The 12,837-nt window shown below is 40.9% G+C and overlaps 1 protein-coding gene across 2 annotated transcripts in view; it reads left to right on the top strand.

The window, feature by feature from the left end:
• The first annotated feature begins 847 nt into the window (after window positions 1-847).
• prkar1b (protein kinase, cAMP-dependent, regulatory, type I, beta) overlaps window positions 848-12,837 on the top strand; it is a 59,412-nt gene continuing 47,422 nt past the window's right edge. The window contains exons 1-2 of one of the 2 annotated variants that reach the window (XM_062407147.1): window positions 848-993; window positions 2,277-2,464. In XM_062407147.1, coding sequence (XP_062263131.1) covers window positions 2,291-2,464 — 174 coding nt within the window. In that variant the 5' untranslated portion in view covers window positions 848-993; window positions 2,277-2,290. Of the gene's footprint in view, window positions 994-2,276; window positions 2,465-11,896; window positions 12,237-12,837 lie in introns of those variants that run through there. The other variant, XM_062407148.1, reaches the window with a different exon arrangement.

The raw sequence follows: 12,837 nt of genomic DNA, 5'->3' as shown, positions 1-12,837 counted from the left end.
TAATGTTTATTTGATAACTCAAAAATTTTTGAAATACTAAAGGAATTTATGATTTATAATTTTGGTTTAATGTCTTGAATCATGATTAAAAAATTTCGACATGCTCACTGGCAGATATGAAATGAATAAATGCGTAAAAGAGTGCCCCAGTGTAACACATCTGTAAAAGAGGTAGGTAGATGGAGTTTATGGAAAACAAATTATTTATTTTGTTGTTTTGGAAAAGTAATAAAAACCTGTTCAACTAAACCTGAAGTGGATGTTTCTTATAGATATTTTACATCCTTCAAACTGGCAGGTATAATATGAATACATGCTGAAATTAAGGGTCCCAATGTCACACATCTGGATGAAGTTTTTGTAAAACATGTTTTTACATCATATATTATTTCACTGCAGTTAAGAACAATAAGCTTCGTCCCACTTCTTTGTAGGGAGGATGTTCTCTTTAAAGATTTGTTTTACCTGAGGTAAGGTAAAGTTTATGAAAAAAAAAATCTGATATTTTCTTTTTGGATGATTTGACTGCAGGCAGCTTGTTATAGTGGTCTAGAGAGAGATCTGCATGGATGGTTACTTTGCAATGGTCATTCCATTTCTTTTTGGGAGGATGTTCCCTTTATAGATTATTTTTACCTGAGGTTAGGTAAAGTCTATGTAAAAAAAAATCGTAATAATAATAATTTGTTAAGTATGATTTGATTGCAGGCAGATTGTTATTGTGGTCCAGTGAGAGATGTGAATGGATGGTTAATTTACAGTGGTCACTCTTTAACGCGTTCTACCTGTAAACGTGCCTTGCGCGTGCTCGCTGCCTCCTCGAGACAGCGCCGCTGCGGTGGAGATGACAGATTGACGTCATCGGGACTGACGCAGAGCCGAGGCAGCAGCAGCAGCGGCAGCATCCTCCTCCTCAGTAACACACCGTGTCCCTCTCCTGTCTCCCACCGGCACCGAGGTGTTTTATCACCGAGCATCCTCCGCAAAATAACGGTAGGGAGAGCACCGACTCCACCGCCCTGCTATCATCAACTCTACAATATATATAGATAGATATATATTTATTTATTTAAACGTGGCTGTGACGCCGCGGCAGTCGCAGTGAATTCCACTTCGTTGTTTGTTTGGTTGTCATTGAGAGGCTAGCCAGGCTAGCAGGGTTAGCCGTGTGCTGACAGCAGCTGAACAGGTGCCCCTTGTCATCACTAGCTTCCCAGGAGCTAAAGATGCTAACTGTGGACATTGCTCTGCTGTTAGAGGTGAAGACACTGCACTCGGCAGAGGCCACGTTCCGATGTGATGTCTGAGTGTGATTTATTATGCAATATTAGTCGTAGCATCGCGATTTCCCATTGAGCAGGTGATTCAGGGTAGTAGTGAACAGCTAGCTCCATCCTTCTCAGCTTCCTGCCTTGATATGTGATAGACTGTGTTCTTATTGTCTGAGACAAGCTGATGTGAGCTGTCATGCACTGTGACATGTCTGCTTCACTTCCACATGTAGACGTGTTTACGTTAACAAATCACTGCAAATTCCCTGGAAAGTTCAGGGATGCAATTTCAAGATGTCAACCAAACAAGAATGCGTGGTTAGAATTAAAAGCCTCTAACTTGTCACATGTAATAGCTTTTTGTGATCTCCATCTGGGAGGGTAGGGACGAGACAATTCGAGACAATGTTGACAGATAAATTCATCTAAAAAATCAAACAGGACAGATCAAGGTGCATCTTCATTTGAGAGCAAACAAATCAGAGCCACGCTTACTGAGTAGCAGCCTGAACCACAGAGGTGTTATACACTCAGGGGAGCTACATTGACAGTTACTATGGTAGTATGGCAAAATGTCCCAGTTAAACTGTATCAGTGAGATCACACTCAAATTTGCAATGCCTGTATTATCATGTTGACCAAAACTACAACTGATACACTAACTTAATGATTGTTTTTTTAAGTTATCAGTCTTCTTCAGTGGGAAAAAAACTGGTCAAATAAACCTGGAACAATCTTGCCATTGTAGGACAGTTCATGACATGAGGTCCTTCACAGGAAACACAGGCAACATGGTTTAAAAAGTCCAGTTACCTCCTTCCCACGTATCATTGCTTTTCGTTTCTCTCCCCTTTCCCCTGCTTACCATACAACATGCACTCCGCATTTTGCCCCTCTCCACTATTTTGTGTTGTAATCCCCTGCTGCCCTGTTGATACCCTCGTCTCTGTTCTTCTTTCCCTCCCCTCCTCTCATGGTCCACCCTGTTTTCTCCCACTGCCACAGAGATAAAAGATAAGATGGCCACCTCCTCCTCCACTCTGGAAGACGACGAGAGTTTGAAGGGCTGTGAAATTTTTGTGCAGAAGCACAACATCCAGCAGATCCTCAAAGAGTGCATAGTGAACCTCTGCATCGCTAAGCCTGAGCGTCCTATGAAGTTCCTGAGGGAGCATTTTGAAAAGCTGGAGAAGGTTGGTTATAAAAAAGTTCTGTGTTTGTGTGACTTAGTTCTAATATTTTTAGTCTCTACATGCACCTTATATTTTGATGTGGTGAGCTTGAAGTTGTTTGATCCAATAACCTGAGTATGAGATGTGACATGAATGTATAGCAGTGTGTCCCAAGTAGTGATTTATTTGTTACATTCTTCTGATTGACATTTCTCATCATGTATCACAGTCTGTGACTCACATGGTTATTACAAGCTAATTTATGATGTGAAATGCTGTTTTAATATTGTGAAAACTTAACTTTGTGAAAACTATGGTAACATTGCAGATGTTACCATAAACAACCCAATAGCGCTGTTTTATGCATTAGAGCTATAATTTCAATTCCTTTAATGGGACAATCCAAAACAGAATGTGAAGGAATCACCTATGAAAATATTGTCAGTTTGCCGTCTCAGGGAAGACACTGTTTGTAGTTGCATGTCTGTATGACTATGAGCACAGAGACAAAGAAAACCAATATAAAGTAAAGATAACAGAGAGGAGAGTGGACTTTTGTGAATTGAAGGAAATGAAAGATCATGACGAGTGAGTAGGTTAAGACCGGTGCAACCTTTGGCTGCTCTACATGCAGGTGTACGTGTGTCTGTCTGTCTCCTGTCAGCTAAAGTATCGAAGTTATTATGTTGAATCTGTTCAATGTTATGTTGTATTTATAAGGTGCATTTTGAGCTGAATAACTTGGAATCTACTAGGTGACCCACCATAATGTACATTTAAAGCGATTTATTAGGACCATCTAGCTAATACAGTCCAATGCAACAGCCCTGCAAGAAATCCTACATTTAAATCTGTTTAATGAGATTGTGATATAATTTGATGGTAATTTTGGAGGCTGCCATTGCATAACTTCAGATTCAGATTTCAGATTCCCTCATTTTTATGGAGGTACATAAAAATGAATTACTTGGATAGGTGTTTCTATTGTACTGTTAAGTGGGGTTATTGATTGTCATATTCATAACAGAGCATTGCCTGGATACTGCTAAAACAGTTCAACAGTATAACAAATAACATCTTTCTAAAAGATTAAATATTTAAATCAACATTTCCTAAAACAATTTCTAAAAAATACTAAACTTATTGATCATTATGTAGTGACTTTTTTATTAAACTGTGAGAGTTTACTGTACTTAATAAACTCCCTATTTGACTATACAAATATATACAGGTATTATTGTGCCTGAAAACCAAGTTAACTTTAAAACAGGGTGTCCCAGGATTTAGCCTAAAAGGATGTTCCCGGCGTTTGGCTTTGATCAACCAGAGATACAGAGAGGTTTTCTCATGAGTGGATCACAAGATGTTGGGCTGAACAATGGGCTCTACTCTAACACTACTTTCACAAATAGATCATAAAGGTGTATGAGGTAGAGCTGTAGGCTGTTGATGTACTAAGGAGAATTTCGGCCTTGGAAAAAAAAAAGTCTCCTACAAGAGAAGCTATTATGAGTAGACATGAGATATAGGAGGACTCAAGTTCACCGTCCCCATGCCTTGAGGAGGGTCTCAACCCAGTGGTGTGTGTGTACGTGTGGTAGCATGTGAGAGTCATCTGATTTGATAAGCTTTTAAAATTAAAAGTGATATTTTCCACATGATATTCACTAGTGCAGTGTCCATACTCAACATGCCAGTTTGGACTGGGCTGTTTGCGTGGCCGGTGGTTACACTGGTTTCAGCTTTGTTTCTGTCACTGAAAAAGATCTGTTTCCCCTGTTTTTTCAAAGTTCAGTGACATATATTTACCTAAGTATCAAGTCACATCCTCATTTTTAACTATGGTCTGCACTGCAAGATATATGCTTATGTTTTAAGACAGAACGACTAGAAGTTTTAAGTGGAGCTGCTGTTAGTAGCGACTGTAATGCTGCATAGTCAGTGAACCAACATGAATACTAATGACTGTGATCGAACACAGAAGAAGCCATACAGTAGCAAGCTGCAAGTAATTCATGTTGTAAAACGACATACTCCGCTCACCCTCCCCATGTGTTTCCCATCTCCACAGCATTTAAGATACATGAAGGTGCTTGCGGCACAGTGATCAGATATGTGAATATCATTTTGTTAAGAATGGGAAAAGACTAAACAGGGAGTTTACACCCTCTGCTCTGGAATAAAAAAAGCAGTTTAATGTAAAAGGAAAAGCTGCCTACATTAATGTAACTGCTTTGGGGTCAATTCTTAATGTGAATATCCTTCTTTGAATAACCAGTGTGTTCCTCGCCTCTCTCCTTATTTCAACTTTGATTAGCCCTATAGCTCCACCTGCGACCCTCAAACAATAAGCCCTGTAGTTAATGGATGGATAGTTCTCTGAGAATCTCCTTAAATGAGAGAAATTGGTATTTTATACGAAATACCAATTTCGCAAGTCAATCACTTGTATGTGAAACCTTTACAACCTTTGAAAAAAGTTGCTGAATGTAGCTTTGGTACATTGCTAGTCTTACACTGTTGTTGCTGCTGCTTACATATAGTTTATACCTATTTACACCTGTACATCTGTCATGATCACAAAGCTAACTGCTACACATAATATTTCTGTTTAAATGACTGGAAAGGTTATTTTGATCAAATATAGATGAGATGGGGTCTGGAGTTGTGTCTTAATATGCACCAATATCAAGAGGACACATATCAAGGAAACCTATGCTCCTAATGTTTTCATTATATAAACTATGTGAGGAATTGTTTTGACGGCGTCGGTTTTTGGTGCAATGGTTTTACTGAATTCAGCCTTCAACTGCCACACTTGCCATAAAGCCATTGATTCACACCACGTTAGGATTCCATCTTGCAATCACACATGCACAAAATAAAACTATGAGGAAATGTTATTATTGCTTTTGCCTCTGTCTGCAGCTACGTATTTTAATGTAGCAAGCAACTAATGTATTTCTGGTCTAGTTGGGATTGAACAGTAATGCTGCTGCGTTGTGGTCAGTAAAATCAAATGTATACAAGTGGTTAGAATAAAAAACTCCCTTGGGCCCTCAGTTGCACAACACCATTCTCTTCAAGCTGTCCAGTCTTTGCTTGTGTTGTGAGGTCAGTCCTTTGTAGCACTGTATGCTGTTTTTGTGGTGCCTCAGTTATTTAAGGAGCTTACTGTGCTCCTTTCCACCCGTACAGGGACAACATTTGTTTCAACAAGCCATGCTCATTTAATCTGGATTTGGGACCGCAGATCTAATTTTCTCAATTTTGTTTTGGTATTCTCAAAGGTTGAATGTGCAGGATTTTGTGGCATCTAGAGGTGAGGTTACAGATTGAAACTCTCCTCCCTTTCCAACAACGTAGCACAGAGGTTACTAATGGGTGGAACATGATCCAGACCAACACCTAAAACCGATAAAACATTGAAAATCTTCAGAATTGGCTACTGAGTTTATCCATAGTCTGCCTTAAACGCATTAACAACACAGGGGAAGGTTCCGCCAGGCGGATAAAGTCCACAGAAAGTACAGAGCGTCTCACTCAGACAATCCGGTTCACACATGCACCTCCTCTGAAGACAATAAAGAGGAACTGCAGAGATCATTGCATGGCTGAATGCTTCAGAAAAAGGCTATAGTAGACGAAGGCAGATTTTAAATACAGACCAACATCCTGAATTTTAAGAGTTGGAATTAAATCAAGGGGTCAGCGCTTGTCTCTGACTCTCTGACTCATTCAGAGAAGGCATCTTCTGCTCACAACACAAAAACAGAGGACAGAAAATAATACACCTCCTCTGTCATCACATTTTTTCCTGTACCTCACCCTCCATGTCTGTTTATGTTAGTCTCTCACAGTCACCTTTCGTCAACACTGGTCGCCCACTAGAGGCGGTAACCTAGGCAACAGTAGAGGATTGTTAGACTATCTGTCTATTCTGCGTTCTATGAGCTCCTTTATTCACAAAGTTCATTCTTTCTGTCCTTGCATATTTTGAGGTTTTTCTGTGTGCCCGTTTGATCACCAGGGTATTCTTTCTCCACTTTTGCCAGATCTAACCTCATTTCATATCTGCATAAGATCCATTTCATGCAGCTATCAAATTATCTGTAAAATCTCTTTGTCTGGCTCTGTTACTCCACCATCTGATTTAAAAGTTCTTTGATGTTTATGTTTTTTTTCCTTGACATACAAATATTTTCTTGCACATCACAAGCACACTTTAGATCACACTCAATCATCAGTCTGACTAGTTTGCTTTTGACTTTTGTTTCGATATAATAATATGTCTGTAGTCCCCGGTTGACGTTGTGAATCACTAAATAACAGGCATCTCGCTCCCTTTCATCCTGCCTACTTATGCATGGTAATGATGCCTTTGATTTGTACAGATCAGTAGCTTCACATGGGTGCTATCATCTTCTCGCAGCTCAGTGTGTAAATGCTGAGAAGTGAACCTTCTGGCACACTACAGTGTCAAAAGGCAACATATTTGTAGCAATTTAGCACAGTGTTCTAACAGGACTGTCTTTTAACAGATGTTTACTATTTGTGTTTGTCACTCTTATTTACTCTACATTTGAAGCATAAATAGCGCTAATCAGTTTACAGTGGAATAGATGGTTAGTTTCTGTATTAGTGTCTCAGTTGTCAATCATTTCACTTCATTTTTCTAACATCACAAATGGAAGTAAAAGCAAACTTACAAGAAGGAACACTAAATGAGCATTTGGACATAAATCCGTGTGATCAAAAATTGCAGATTCAAGTATACTTTTAGTCGGTTCCTTGTCTCATCTGCTAACATGGAGGAGGTGGGGCTTATTACCTATACAACAACCAGCCACCAGGGGTCATTCGAGTTGCTTTGCCTTCACTTTTGGGGGGTTGTCACCTTACATCTCCAGTCTATTTGACACAGTAAAACACTTCTCTGACCCAAAGATGTTGATTGGATCCCATCAGTCTTCATTATTACATATTTGTTTAAGAGCTTAAATTGACACGCCTGAATGTGTGAGTGTGGATGTGCTACTCGGTTTATCAAGGGCTCGGCTGCCACCGCAGATGTTTTATGGAATTGAATCTTCTGTTTGGCCACCATTATGAAAATTTAACTTGAACTTGACTTTGGAAGTTGTGACCTGGTCTCCTGATTCCTTTTTCTAGCACGAGCTTTCCACCAAATATATCAGGAACTGGCCCCCCCTCGGCTCTTTGTATGTATATGTCTGTTTGTGGCTATGTGTTGCTCTGTGGTATTATGACTAGCAGAATGCTCCCTGTGTTCCCTACACTCACAGGGCTGTCATAAGTTGTGTCTCATGCTTCACTTCTGCTTGTATGTTCTAGTTTTGGTCCCTCATCTGTTCATTCATGTCTTTTTCTCAGTGGTCACATCAAGCCAAGTTTAGTCTTATTCCCTTTTGTTTTTCTTTCTTTTATTATTCTCACCAGTATCATGTTTTACATTCTTGAGCTTTCTCCTGATATGATTCCTTTCTTCTTTACCATCATTTTATACATATGACAGTTCCACTTAAACTAGCTTGATCTCTCTGTCTCTATACTGAAACTGAAACTGAAACAAAACACATTCCGATTTGACCATCTCCTCGCTGGCTTTTGTTTATCTTTAGAATACATTTAAATTAGATTTAATGTTGTAAAGCTATATATTATAAGCTAAAACCTATATATATATATATATATATATATGTCCACATCTAATGATTGTGTATTGCTCAAAACAACATCACAAAGCATGCAAATGTAAACTAGGTCCCATCATGTTGCATCATGGGAGAGTTCCTCGCCCTGTCTCTCTATCAATCAATCAGCCGCTCTCTCCCCCTCCCCTGTAAGTTGAGAAGCCTTTCTGTGCTGCCATCCATTCAGCTGTCACCAAGACCTATCATAACAAATCTGCTAGTCCCTTCAAAGGCTTCTGATTGACAATTTGTCGGGGGGTTGTTTGTTGAGTCTGCTGAGAGCATTTAGAAGAGAATTTGGTGGAGCTTTGATTATCTCCCCGTCTTCTGCTTTTCTTTTCTTTGTTTTACTTTCTCCCTGTCTCCCTCTTGTTCAGCTCTGAGACCATCAACCTACACTTGTGTGTTGCAGCAGTGTGTGTATGGTTTATTTTAAACCTAGTAAAATGGACTATATCCAGCTTCTGTGTGTTCACTCATCACCACCTCGCTGGGGGCAAGGTACTCAGCCTGGGGGTACATGCAGTGACCCAGGCCTAAACCTCCTCTTCCCTGGCCCCCACTCTGGGTCCCACCAGGTAAATTGGACCCCCAGCTCCTGTCTACACGGTGGTCCTTCTTTGTCCTCTCTCATCTGCCCGTTATATCCCTCCACCTTCCGCTACTAAGCTAGGTATTTTTTCTTAGAGCAGAAAGATGCGAACAGACAATTTGCAGCAAAAGATATCTTCCTGGGCATTCACCACACAGGAGAGAATTAAAAATACCAAAAAAGTCTCAAATTTTGTAATCTGAATTTGAGGCCTTCAGAAGTCTTAAGTATGTTAAATTACTATGTGTAGGTTTCTTCATTAAACACTATTAGCTAGAACAACAATACATTATGTTGTAATAAAACTATAAACAAGACGAACATTCTTTGCTTAATGAATCCTATATGTTTAAAATAAATGTATTTTTTCATTTAATATTGTAGGTATCTTTTTTGGGGGGGATTACCACAAACCTTTATTTTATTTTTTCCTTTCTTGCTGTATTAACAAACTGGTAACAAATGACCCATATAGTAAGTATTCACTACAGAACACCTACCATTCATTTCCCACAGCTGCTTTTTCACCTCTGATGCATTTAAGTCTTATTTTCCGTTACTAGTAAGAAAGAATATGTACAATACTAACTAGCTGTTAGCTAGCTAGCTTATTTTCTGGCTAGCTAAACATATCTAGATCAAGAAAATAAAACTTGAAATATAACAGTATATACTTAAAAGACTGATTGAGCATTTGAGAATATGCTTTTGATTTTCTTTAACCACAGTGCTAGTATTGCTGGTCACTATCATTTCAGACTTACGGTTGACATGGTCATAAAGATGCTGTATGAAAAACAGGAAGAGGAAGATGAGGAGCTAATTCTTGGTCTTGTTTCTGAGTCGGAAATCTCTGATGCTGAGGACCTAGACTTCGTTCCACAGGATCAAGCTGGAGTCGTGGGTGTTTCTTAGAATCAAGCTCTCCTCAATGAAGAAGGCACCTTTGAGGACAGAAGACATCTTCTGTCCTCAAAGGCTCCTTTGATGAACCAGTTTGTACATGTATGTCCGAGATACAACAACCTTGTGTTTTGATTATGATTCATCAAAATCTGAGGCCACGCCACGGTTACTCCGTTTGACGAAAACTCACAATTTGAGTTGATCTGATGAAAGCTCTAGGAGGAGTTTGTTAATATACACAACAAATCTGCCTCTTACAAGTTTTTTTAACTCATGACTGTTGGCATCAAGATTGAATTGAAAGGTTTAGGTTTTAATAACTGTTAGTTAATTGAGGGTTAACCATAGCGAATTAATTAAGCCTGGAGAGGCGTCTAAATGATAGCCTAATAAATTTGTGTGTGCTAAAAGCATAATGAGAGTGAACATAATTTCTATGGCAGGAGGACACACACGTACACACAAACACGCACTTAATATAGCAGCAAACCGTCCATTGTGGGGCTGTAATGGTGTGGAACAAAGTGATGAGTAGACTGTTAGTACTGCTTCTGTATCTGCTCTCTATGCTTCATTACCTCTGTGTGTGTGTGCGTGTGCGTGTGCGTGTGCGTGCGCGTGTGCGCGTGTGCAGCACCTTGTTGCTTTTAGTTCACTCGCATGCTTTCAGCATTAACTTGTTCACGCCACAGGGCTGATGCTACCTAAGGTATAAAGGCTTATGGATGTTTCCTCTTCTCCACCTCATCTGATTATAATTAATCTTAAATCACTTGATGGTATCACAAATGGATATTCAGATACTTTTGGTCTGCCACCCCACTGATCCGCTCTCATGAAAGTTTGGATGCTTTTGTGCTGAACATAATTGGTGGTTGGGCTGATGAACATTTGTTCACAGCGACTGCAATGAAAGTCATAACTTTAGTGCCTGTCTGCTCGGCGCAAATTAGCCTAGGGGCAAGACAAAACAGGAGAGGACCATTATAATATGCCTCATCTATAAGTTAGTTGGAACTGTAATTGAAATTGGTTTAACAACGGCAAATTTACATGGAGCATGTGTTTATGGGACCGGATGTGTGTCATCTTTCATTTTTTGGGTTACTTTCTGACCCACTGTCACTGTGTCTCCAATGGAACGGCCATTTTTTATGGAGCGTCTGTGCCCTGCTTACGAGCGTGTCCTCTGGTTCCTCTTCTAGCCCTCCTCTTCTGTCCTTTCTCTCTGGCACCAAGGCCTTGATGATGACGCAGGGACAGCAGAGAAGAGGGGGCTGACTCTGTTAGCACTGAGTCTATACTAGAAGATATATTATTAAATAGATATAATTTACAGGAGAATATTAAAAGAGGGATACTTTACATTTGAAATGGTATCTAACGGTGGTAGAAATTGATTTTACACTTCCTCAGATTGAGAAAGAACAGCAAAGAAAATCAAATGGTTGGCAACAATATGACTATACATGGGTTTTGCTAAAAAAAGCTAAAACCGAAGGTTTTTCTCATTTCAGCTGTTCCAACCGTATCTTGGACTAATGGGGTTTCCTGTGTTTGAGCACTGGAGGCACAACAGAATTCAGAGTTGTTGGGAGCCAAACATTGAGTCCTCGCTTGGTGTGTGACCCTTTGACCGAAGAGGAAAGCATGTGGGTGGGGCTGGAAGAACAGTGAGGACTGAGAAAGACATGGTACAGAAGAGTGTGTGGTACAAACAGGGAGTGTGTGGCACAATGATGAATCCCTGTGAGAATGATTGCAGCCATTTGCTGTTTCAAAACACACAGATTAGGCCATTTGGTCAGAACAGAAGTCTGTATTGAACGGGTATGACGTTGTCCCTTCTGTGAACTGAATCACTGTATGTGTTGATGAGAGAGGGCGAGAGAGAGAGAGGCAGACAGACAGACAATCTGTCAACAATCGTCAGAGCTGGTGTGTGTGCGTCTGTGTGCGCGCGCAAATATAGGTGTGTGAGCTTCCTGCTCAGCCTTCCACCAACTGTTTAGGATGCTCACAGTACCCAGTTGTCATAGTGACAGGGGGGAAGCGAGATGAGACCGCTCATTGCGCCACCTGATTGTGCAAGAGAGAGAGAGAGAGGGAGGGAGAGAGAGAGAGAGAGAGAGAGAGAGAGAGAGAGAGAGAGAGAGAGAGAGAGGCTAGAAAGCAGACAGAGTTGCGCAGGAGCGATGGAGAGACAAGCTTTTTGCTGTGATCAGTGTTTTCATCAGTAGTCCTGTTCTTTAGCTGCCGTGTCGTGGGGATTGCAGATATTTAGCCACTCGTGCTCTCTCGCGCACTCTTTCATTCACTTGAATTCTTTGCTTAATTGCACACACACATTCAAACCTGAGTGTGCATTCACACACACCCCCATACACACAGAGGGCTGCGTGCTGTCGCTGTGCTAGTATGGCAAGGTGCTGCTGTGCTGTGGCATGTGTATGAGTTCGGGATCCATGTGTGTTGATGCCCTTGCAGTCTTTGACAGACAGACTTTGAGTTGATGCCTGGTGCCTCTGACAGGCTGAGGGACAAACACTAGAAGGCCTGACCAGGGGCCCTCCATGCCATGGTAAATACCTCTGCTTACAAACTTTGTCCGCAGGTAGCCTGTGAAACTAACCGGTATGAGGCAGGAGTGTGCAAGTTTTGTTGAAAGGTGAAGATGCCTGGTAGTGCCAGGTGCCACACAGCAGAATGTGAACAGTGTTTGGTAGTCCGTGATTCAGACTTGAAGTCTAGGGTGAGGAGATAAAACAGATATCATATGCTTGCAGTGCTTGAATGGTTTGGAAATGTGATTTGGCTTTGCTGTCGCTGTCTTCAGAGGATGAATGTGTCTTAACTGATGCAGACCTTGCCACCTTGATTAAGCTGGAGCGCCGAGCTCTCCTCTCCCCCCTGCAGTCTGCCTGTGCATTAAGTGTGTGTGTGTGTGCGTGTGTGTGTGTGTGTGTGTATGTGTGTGTGTACGCTGTTCTGGCTCTGCCTCTCCTCCTCTCCTGCTGGCTGTATTCCCTCAAGCAGTGACTCTGCGTAAGCAAGCAGTGTGTATGTGTGCGCGTGCATGCCCGTGGAGTATGTTTACTTCTCTCTGTGTGTGTGTGTGAGTGCGCGTGCTTGTGTATGATTATCAAATAGTTTCAGACAGACAGTGTACATGGCATCACAGG

Source organism: Platichthys flesus, chromosome 16 (assembly GCF_949316205.1).
Source record: "Platichthys flesus chromosome 16, fPlaFle2.1, whole genome shotgun sequence".
In the NCBI taxonomy this organism is placed as follows: domain Eukaryota; kingdom Metazoa; phylum Chordata; class Actinopteri; order Pleuronectiformes; family Pleuronectidae; genus Platichthys; species Platichthys flesus.
This window is presented reverse-complemented; position numbering and strand designations above follow the sequence as displayed.